The sequence below is a fragment of the Propithecus coquereli genome, unplaced genomic scaffold, assembly GCF_000956105.1.
Source record: "Propithecus coquereli isolate 6110/MARCELLA unplaced genomic scaffold, Pcoq_1.0 Scaffold411, whole genome shotgun sequence".
Lineage (NCBI taxonomy): Eukaryota > Metazoa > Chordata > Mammalia > Primates > Indriidae > Propithecus > Propithecus coquereli.
The window spans coordinates 820316-830773 of NW_012149853.1; the positions used below are offsets into that span (position 1 = coordinate 820316).

Below are 10458 nucleotides of genomic sequence, written 5' to 3' on the forward strand. Positions count from 1 at the left end.
TCACCACGTTTTCTGCACACAGGTGCTGTTCAGGAAGTTGAACTCGGAAAACCAAGGTCGGGCATCCACCACAAAAGTGCAGCGAACCTGAAATGAAATAATTGCAACACAAAAATAAGAAAAAAATGTAATTCATCTGAAGCATTTGGCATGCGGTAGGGACAAGATGCATTAAAAACTACAAAACATGAAAATCAAAAACAGTCACCTAGGGGCAGGGCCTGAGAAGCCCAAGGCTCCACCAGGACCATGGACAGAGGTGACTGAATCCTCCCACCTGAGCCTGGGGACTCCTGAAAGGGCTCCTGGCTGGGACCATCACCTGTCCCCTGAGGCATCCTGTCCACTCACAGCCTCCCAGGGGCACGAACTGTCCCAATCCCATGTGTTCTAGGGGATCCAGCAGACTGCCCCCTAGATGGGCACCCCCCAACCTTGCAGCTATAAACCCACCCCAAGGGGAGACTGCCCACAGGCCAGGGTGGGAGGGTGAGACCAGCCCCTCTGATCCTGTCACCCTGATTGAGGCCCACGCCCAAGCTCCAGGATCCCATGGATCACCTGTCAGCCATAGGATGATGATGTCAGAGCTCAGACTGACCCAGAAATGTCCTAGTGACACAGGGACTAGAGGGACAGGTTGGGTGACCAGATAAACTAAACAGTCCTCCAATCCCCAGGAACATGAGCAAAGAAGAGTGAGGACCACAGGGAGAGCATCATCTGCCCAGACCTCAAAGGTCTCAGGAAGGTCCAGGGCTGGGACCCAGAGAGAGAGCTCCACCCAGAGGAGAAGGCTGTGGGCGTGTACACGCGGCCTATGGGCAGCCGGCTGCACTGTGGGCAGAGGGTTTGGCCCCGGTGCAGGGGGCTGGCTCTGTCTGCTTAAATGACCTCCTTCTGTCTCCTGTGGGGGAGCCCTGGGACCCGAGGGAGAGGGGTTAGGAGCCCTAGTCTGCCCCAGGATTACCCCTGACAACTTTTCTGAGCCTCCTCCCAAAGGACCCCAGGACATTGTTTTCAATCCTGGAAGATTCACGACGCTTTGGGGCTGATTTTGTTCTCAGACCGTTTTCTCTCCTGCGCAGTCTTGCAATGGGCAATTGTCAATGTCTTCGTCATGTTTTTTACAAGTTGTGGGGCCCAATTCCAAGTCCATTAAATATATCATTGTCCACGTCTGTCAAAAAGAAATTATACAAACAGCTGCTAAATATTTGCTTTTCATAAATCAATAAAACAGGAGGAGAAACAAGTTGAAAGTGGGCAAACGACTGGAACATGTGTGTGCATTTATGTAGGGATATACACACAGTGCCATTTCTCTGTGGGTCTACAGAAATGTGCCCATCAAGTGTGCCTAAAACACACACTGGACTCTTGGCTACAGCGCTCTGCCCAATGGCTAACACCTGGCGGTCACATCGACAGGGGATGAATGTGTAGGGTGTGGCACATTCCCACAGTGGGATCCCACACGGCAGTGAGCCTGCTGGTGCCTCAGCCACACCTGACAACATGGACTAAACCAACACACAGCTGAGCCACATCGGCGAGACACAGAGGTACACACTGAATGCTTCCTTCTACATAGAGTAGGAAAATGGATAAGACTAATGCCTGTGATTAGAAACCACAATGTCAAGATCCCATAAGGGACTAGAATTTAGATTGGAGCACAGCGAGGTTCCTGGGGGCTGGGATTGTTCTGTGTCCTGTGACAGCTGAGTGCACAAAAGTGCTCATGTTGCAAATGTGCACGGAGGTGAACACGCATGTGCGCCATGCTGTTGTGTATGTTTCTTAGGCTTTAAGAAAAAGTTCTGAAAAATTAATATCATTTCCTAATATAGAGGCCCATGAAAACTCCGAAAGAACCCAAACAGAGACAGAAACTAATATAGCTAGGAAGTCTGCGCAGGCTGGAACACTGGCCTGAAAATTGACTAGAATGTTGACAGCGTTTGGGGCTCAGCAGTCCATGGAGGTGACGGTCCCCACTCATGCCCTGACACGTACCAACACACACATACTCATTCCTAACACACACCAACACGCTCACACACACTCATGGCTGGCACATGCCAAAATACACACTCATGCCTGACACACACCAACACGCTCACACACACTGATGCCTGATACACATCAACAACACACACTCATGACCCAGTACACACCAACACACACTGACACCCTGATATACACCGACGACAAACTCACACACTCATTCTCCCATACAGACCAATAACCCATTCACACACATTCATGCTCTGAAATACATGGACAACACACTCACATACTCATGCACCAACACACACCAACAACATGCACACTCACACCCTGACACACACCAACAAACTCACACGCTCATGCTCCCACACAGACCAACACACTCATACACATTCATGCCCTGACACACACTATCAACACACTCACATACACTCATGCTCCCACACAGACCGACAACACACTCACACACATTCATGCTCTCAAACACACCAAGAACACACACACACTCATGCCCCAACACACACCAAGAGCACTCATGCACACCTAACCCCTTTGCATGGTCCCTGGTCACTGAGCTCACCCTGGGGCTCCATGGCTGGGGTGGAGCAGCAGTCCAGTCCTCAGTGCCCAACAGGCCCCTGCAGCCTCCCAGAGCTCAGGGCTGGGGGTGCAACCCAGGGAAGGGGCAGATCGTCACAGAAATAGGAAAAGATGCAGAAAGCTGTGAGCTCTGTGTAGGAGGGAGGGTCCACAGGCCCCTGTCTGCAGGAACAGGCAGCAGCCAGTCCCTGCTGACATTGTGCCAGGCTGAGGGCTCTTCATCTGGGAAGAGAGCTCTGGGAATGGACAAAATGATGCCACTCACCTTTTGCTGGGCTCGCCCAACCTCCAGCAACGTGTATGTGTACTCTTCCATATTGTCGTCATTGAACCGAGCCACGGCAAACTGCACCGATGCCACAAAATAATCTAGGTTCTTACTGATGTCTACAAATTCTTTATGAATGGTCCAGACATGTGTGCCCAGCATGATGAGCCCCCCAAGCAGGAGCACCTTCTGAAACATGGCCGTCCTCAGTGTCAACGCTGGGAGCTGGGGAAGCTCAGTGGAGGAGGCAGTGGCAGCTGCCGCTGGTGATGTCCTTCCTAGCTCCGGACCACATGAGGCCCTGCCCACTAGGGGCCCTGAGCTGCTGACCACCTCCCTGTGACCGGCGTCTCTGTCCAGTGCCTCTCCCCACTCCCCTGCTGTGTCCCTCCTGTCATCTCCAAACAGAAAGCCAAGCAGATCACACAGCCTAGGGACCACAGGCATGTGTGCACCATGCCTGCTGCCTGCACTTTCGCAGGGCTGCTCCCTCCTGCAGCTGCAGCCCCACTGTGGGGGCCTTGTGTCCACCTGGCTTATCCTCATGCAGTGCAGGAAAGGATTACCAGGGATGAGGGAACCTCCAGGAACTCTGGAGAGCCCATTCCCGGGGAGCGGAGGCGGTTGCCAAGCCCGCTCGTGACCTTGGCGGAGCCCACACCACCAGCTGGGCCCAGGGAGCATGGCGCACAGCCAGCACTGGGGGAGGGGAGCGTGTCTATGAGAGGCCTTTCTCCAACTGCCTGACCCTCCCTGCCAGAAGTACATCTGGCCTCATCCTCCCAGTCTGACACGCCAATGATTAGTTTCTCCTCACTTCAAAACCTGTTCTCATTTCCACTGAGATTTCTTTGTTGACCTGTGGGCTATTGTAGCCGTGTTGTTTAATTTCCAACTAATTATCTTTTCTCTTATCAACTTCTAACTAAAGTCCACTATAGCCAAAGAATATCTGTCATTATTTCTCTAAGTTTGCTGAGATTTATTTTTTTGTCCAGAATGTGACCAATGTTCTTTGTGTTCTTGAAAAGAATGTGTGTTCTGTATTTTTTAGGTGTAGAGTTAGGTATCTATTTATCTCAGTAAGGCCGTTTTGTGGAAACTTTCTATAGATTTACTCTTTTTACTTCGTTTTGTTTTATTTAGTTTTGTTTGGTTTGGTGTTGGATTTGGTTTTGGTCTTTTCTGCCAGTTACTTAAGGATGTGTTAAAATCTCTCATTATGATTATGATTGTGATTTTTGTCTATTCTTTTTTTCTGACAGTCCTTGCTTTAAGTATTTTAAAATGGTTTCATTAAGTGCTTACACAAAAAGTATTGTTACGCCTTCTTGTTGGCTGACCCTGTTGTCATTATGAAATGTACCTTTTTATCCCAAGTTACGCCTCTTGCTTCGAAATCTTTGATGTCAGATTAGCTACATCTGCATTGTTCTGATTAGTATTTTCATCATATATCTCCATATTATTATTCTCAAATGGTGTCTTAATTAATATGCGTCTTTGTAAGCAGCAAATGGTTCTTTTTTTAAACCAGTCTAAGGGTCTTTCATTTGGAGCATTTGTTCCATTTACAATTACTCATATTACCGATTCCTGATGACTAGTATTACCATTGCTGATAATGCTTGGGTTCAAATCTATCATGTTACTATTTGTTTTATGTTCATCTCATTTGTCTCTGTTCCTTCTTTTCTCTTTTCTTGCATTCTTTTGGGTTCTTCAAGATCTTTTTATTATTCCATTTCTTCCTCTTTGGCTTTTAGTTTAGTTTTCCCTTCTTTTACTCTTGGAGTAACTCTAACAATTGTAATGAGCATCATAGACTCGAATTCTACCATAAATTAGTACCTTTACCATTCCAAAGGTGGTGGAAAAACCTTAGGACACTATTACTTCTTTGTCCCTCCCTTTTACCTTGTATGTTATTATTGTCATGTATTTGAATTCTACATATTTGAAAGCCCATAAAACAATATTACTGTTGCTTTATACTGTCACTATTCACTTGGATGTACCCTTCTGCTGTGCATCATTCCTTCAACATTACTTTTCTTCCACCTAGTATAATTTCCTTTTCCCCTAAAAGATCTTTTTTTGGTATTGTTCCTGGTTGGATCTTGTTTATATAACTTTCAGCTTTTTCCAAAAGCTATCTCCTCACTAAACAAGTCTACTTCTACGGGAGTCTCTGTCCAAGGTGGTTAGTCAAATCTCCTTCCTTTCTCTTCAAGTGTCCCCTAGGTATTTCTAATATGTGCATTTAAGACTATAAATTTTCCTCTAAGCCCTGCTTTGGCTGTATCCCAGAAGTTTTGATATGTCATATGTTTATTATCTTTCCATTCAAAGAATTTTCTTATTTTCTTTTTGATTTCTTCTTTGACCTATGAATTATTTAGAAATATACTGTTAAATTTACAGGCAATTATAAGTTTTTAAATATGTTTATTTTATAATTGTCTAATGTGACCAAAGAACATGCTCAAAATCATTTCTATCTTTGTAAATTTTTGAAGTTTTACTCCTTTTTGATTTTTTTAAATGTTTTTATTTGCCTTCATTTTTGAAGAATATTTTTGTGGCTATTGAATTCTAGGTTGTTAATAACTTTCTTTCAGTTCTTTAAAAACTCAAAGCTGGGCTTCTGAAAGTGGTCTATTTTCAGTTTATTTTTAGTCTTAGGACATGGTCCTTCATGGTCTCACCTGAAATCCTGGGATGTTAACCACATCCCTGAAGGCAGTGAACTTCAATTCTTGTCCCCCCATTTGAAGCAAAGAGAATACCTTTTCTCCCATGGCATTGAAAGTCACTGCCTTTCACCACCTTTCTCATCCTCAGTTCCCCCGTCTAACTCCCCTTCCCCTCCGAGTCTTGCTTTGAGTCTCGCAGGACGGAGCTAAGACTGTTCCACATCAGACCGAGTATCCATCACCATGATGTGTCTCCCAGGGCCAGTGAGTAGCATCTGCAGCCCAAGTCCTCACCATGGAGACCAGGATGGGGGATTTAAGCATCAAAGAGCAGGTAGGCACATGCTGTGTTCAGCTGCTGCTTCTAAGGTCAACTGTGATCCTGGCAAAGGTATTTTTGTCAATCAGTTGGTCAGGCCCCCTAGGGACAGGGTCATGTAACTGGACCCTCCGGAGACACATGGGCAGAGCAGAGAACTGCCTGATCGAGACTCCTGAGGTCCTGCTGGAGCCCTGGCAGCTCTCTCCTAGGATGACTTCACTGTCAAAGGTACAAACGCAGAGGCTCAGGATTGAACAGATATTCACACACCCATGTTCATAGCAGCATTGTTTGCAATAGCCAAGAAGTGGAAGCAGCCCAATTGTCCATTGTGAACGAATGGATAAACAAAATGTGTGGCATTTCCATGCAATGGAATATTATTCAGTCTTAAAAAGGAAAGAAATCCTGGTGCATGCTACAACATGGATGAAACTTGAAGATGTTACACTAAATGAAATAAGCCAGTCACAAAAGGAAAAATACTGTATGACTCCACTTATCTGAGGCATATAAACAAGCCAAATTCACAGAGACAGAAAGCAGCAGACAAGGGTTGCCAGGGGCTGGAGGGAGAGAGGCATTGGGAGTTGTTGTTTAATGGATACAGAGTTTCAATTTTATAAGATGAAAAGAGTTCTGGAGATGGATGGTGGTGATGGTTATACAATAACATGAGTGTACTTAATACCACTGAACTGCATACTTTAAAATGGCAAATTTTATGTTATGTATATTTTACCACAATAAAAAAACAAATCAGGGGTTCAGGAAAATTCAGAATCACCAAAGAAAGAAGTTTATGGTTCGAAGTCAAGTTGTTCCCTGTAAAGTTCTCCACTGCCCAGTCTGGCAGTGGAGGGGAAACAGAGGGAGAGTTCCGTTTTCCCCAAACACATCCCCGACTTCTGACCTGCTTGGTCTCCTCTGATCTCCCAGCTGGCCTGAGAGTTGCTGCCTCTTTCTAAAGCATTCGTGTCTCCCAAGAGCACCAGGAGCTAATGATAGCCACTCTGGGTGAAGCTGCATCTCTGCCTGTTGGACTTCTGCAGAGTTCACCTGTCTCGGAACATCTCTGCTCAAGTGTCTAATTCTTGTGTCCCATTTGAGATTGGTTATTCCCAAAGAACCACTGAAACCCAGCAGAACAGAGCAGAGTTATTGTCTGGTATTAAAATATTTCATCCTTTTGAGAGCTCTGAAAAGTAGGTCTAGATAGAAAACAAACAAACAAAAAAATGCCTTTTCCTCAATCATTCATCCAAAAATCAGAACCAGGATCAAGCATCAGTGCAGTTATTTCATCATTTGGAAAAATAAGAATTTTTCTTCCTGGCATCTGGCAAAATAGTTTTATGGGTGTCTTAGGGAACCTTGCTGGAAAAGAAGGTGGATTCTGGAGAAGACACAGATGCTGGCGGAAGCTGTTCCTAGGGTTCAGATGCCTGAGGATCCCAGAGTGAGGCTGACTGGCCCCATCCCATACCTCTGACCTTGCCCCTTGGATGATAAGCCAGTGCATAAACATGTCTGCTATAGGGACAATCTATTCCTTAGCTCTTGATGGGTCTGACTGTTGCTATTTCAGAAGTCGGGAGGGGCTAAGATAGCTGGCAAGGCACCCACTAAACAGAGGTTTCCTTTCCCAGGCTTGACAAGGATTCAGGAGGGAGAAGGGAGCCCTCAGAGGGCCACAGAGGAGCTGAGCCTGGGCCTGGGCCTCGAGGGGATGTGGGAGATGTGTACTCACTGAGGTCCACAGGAACAGACCAGGGAGGTCTAGGGACTGGCTTCCCCTGGGGTAGCACATACCAGGATGCCATCCTCATGTGCACAGTAGACAAAAACAAACTTAGGGAAATTCCAAAATATAATGAGCCTTCAAAGGTGTCAAGGTCATGAAAGCCCAGGAAGGGCTGAGGAGCCACTCCAGACAGAAGTGCAAATGCAGCAGGTGATTCTGCACTCTTTAGTTGGAAAGGTCACAATGGGAAAAAAAGAGGCTCGCTGTGCTAGGAGCCCAGCACACGTCCCCCAAGGCTCCGCCATTGGCTGCGGCAGGGGAAAGTGTGCCTGTCCCTTGACACTTGACTGGGTCTGAAGACAGATAGGGGGGATTCTCCTGTGTTCATCCCCCAAATTCAACGGTGGCATTGGATTAGGGAGGAGAATTCACCTGTTTGTAGGAATTACTCAAAAATATAATTGGGGATTATGCAGCATCTTGTTGTCAGTTTCCTCTCCAATGTTTCAGGGGGGGAAGCTCTTTGCAATGTAATTGCAACATTTCCGTGAATTTGAGATTCTTTTAAAATAAAATTCATTTTGGCCAGACATGGTGGCTCATGCCTATAATGCCAGCACTTTGGGAGGCCAAGGCAGAAGGATTGCTTGAGGCCAGAAATTTAAGACAAGCCTGGACAATATAGTGATACTCCGTCTCTACAAAAAATAAGTAAAATAAAAAATAAAACTTATTTTAAAACACTTAGCAGAATCAAGACACAGCAGTCCCCTTAGCACATGGAAATGGGTGAGAGAGGAAAGGAGATGCAGCCAGCAGGACGGGGCATTGTCCCAGCACTAGGGACACATAATGCAGTGATGAGTGTGTCCTGGTTGCTTCTGAGGAAGAACCACACATTATCGCAACTGGAGGTGTCTTAAACGCAGCCCAGCATCACTTGCAGAGAGACAGGAAGGCTGAGACACAGGGAGGTTAGGCAGCTTCCCCAGACAGCAGTGCTGGGCCTCCTACTATCATTGCACTGCTCCATGGGGGGGGTTCTGCATTCACCAAAGTCCCCCAGGTCCATCAGAAGGGAGCACTCACACCTGGCATAGTGTCAGATTGCACTTTCTCAGGCAGGTGAAGGCTCCATGGTCTCCCAACATCCACTCGTGGAGCAGCCGCAGAGCAGGTGCTGTTGGTGCCCAGGAAGCCAATGAGAGGCAGAGAAGGAAGCCCGTTCGGGGTGTGTTGGTGAGCAGGGGACTGCCATGGGCGATTGGGGCTGCATCCCACTGCGGAACTTGAGAGGACAATGGAGCACATGCCTCAGAGATGGCCCATCTGAGGGGCACAGAAGCTGGGATCCTGAGTCCCCTGTTCCCATCTGTCATGTGTAGAGGCTGCTCCCAGGTGCATAAATTGCCTGGCATTTTCAGCTGATTCCACCCAGGGGCAAATGTGCCCTGTGACCAGAGAAAGCCTCAGGCACAGCCAGAGCGCAGTGGTAGGAGGTCTTGAGGAGCACCCGCTGCACCCCCAAATGGGGACCGTGAGCAGGAGAGACTTGAGTCCAGATTCACTGATTCTGTCCTCCTCTCTGCATTGTTCCTCTGAAGCTTGGCCCCATCCTCAGGCTAGCAGTACCCGTTAGCAAAAAAAAATTACACTGAAGAATATAGAGTATTTGCACAATGCAATCCTCTGCAGTAATGAGGATGAACCCACCACAGCTGCACAAATATGGATGAGTGTCACACACATAATGTTGAGTGAAATAAGCTAGATATACAAGAGCACATACTAGATAATTTTGTTTATGTAAGCTTCGAAAACAGACAAACTAGCCATGTGTGTATGCAGTTTGTGAAAATTCTGTATACTTACAATTTGTGTACTTTTCTGTATGTATGTTATATTGCAGTATAACATTTATGAAACACTTAAAAATAGGAGAGGATGTATTCGTCTCCTATTGTTGCCATAACACATTACCACAAACTTAGTGGCTTAACACAATTCAAATTTATTATCTGGATGTCAGGTATCCAAAATGGTTTTCACTGGGCTAAAATTAAGGTTTCAGCAGGGCTGCATTCTTTCCGTAGGCTCTAGGGAAGTCCATTTCCTTGCCTTTTTCAATGTCTAGAGGCCTCCTGCATTTCTTTGCTTGTGGCCCTTTCCTCCGTCCCCAAAGCCAGAGGTGACACGTTCTTCATAACTCTTTGTGCTCCATTGTCACATTGCCTTTTACTGCCTTCTAAATTCTTCCCCCCTTAGTATAAATTCCTTTGTGGTTCCATTGGCCCACTCGGATTATCCAAGATAATCTTTCCACCTCAAGATCCTTAACTTGATCATGTATGCAAAGACCCGTTTGCCATGGAAGGTGACACACTCACAGGTTCCAAGGGTTAGGATGTGGGCATTCTCGGGGGGGGGGGGCACTATTCATCCTATCGTAGAGGGGGATAAAAGTTCACATGCTAGTTCAGAGGAAAATACTCCAGAATGTCCTCTGGCTAAAGCACAACTAAATCCAAGCAGAGATATTCAAAAAAGAGAAACCAAAGAGAAGACCATGTTGAACAATAACACTGTTTTATGTATATAAAACATATCATTCAATCTCAATGAATGACCATACTGTAGCTCAGAAATGTTAATGTATTCAGAATTCTTGAAAAGACGAAACATTCTAGAAGTGAAAAATTTGGCACTAAAATTTTTTCAACTATCTCATAGAGATTCTGGTTTTAGATGGAGGAGAGATGGAAGAAGGGAGAAATAAATCATTCTGCTAGGCTCACCATGAGGAGTAGAAGAGCAG

General features: G+C 46.0%; 1 protein-coding gene across 1 annotated transcript; it reads right to left on the bottom strand.

The window, feature by feature from the left end:
• Positions 1 to 3079, bottom strand: LOC105817430 (probable cystatin-16). The gene is made up of 3 exons (XM_012653113.1): positions 2879 to 3079; positions 1070 to 1180; positions 1 to 87 (listed from the first exon to the last, which is right to left on the bottom strand). The coding sequence occupies exons 1-3, from the start codon at positions 3077 to 3079 to the stop codon at positions 1 to 3; spliced, it is 399 nt and encodes a 132-aa protein (XP_012508567.1).
• Positions 3080 to 10458: the final 7379 nt, after the last annotated feature.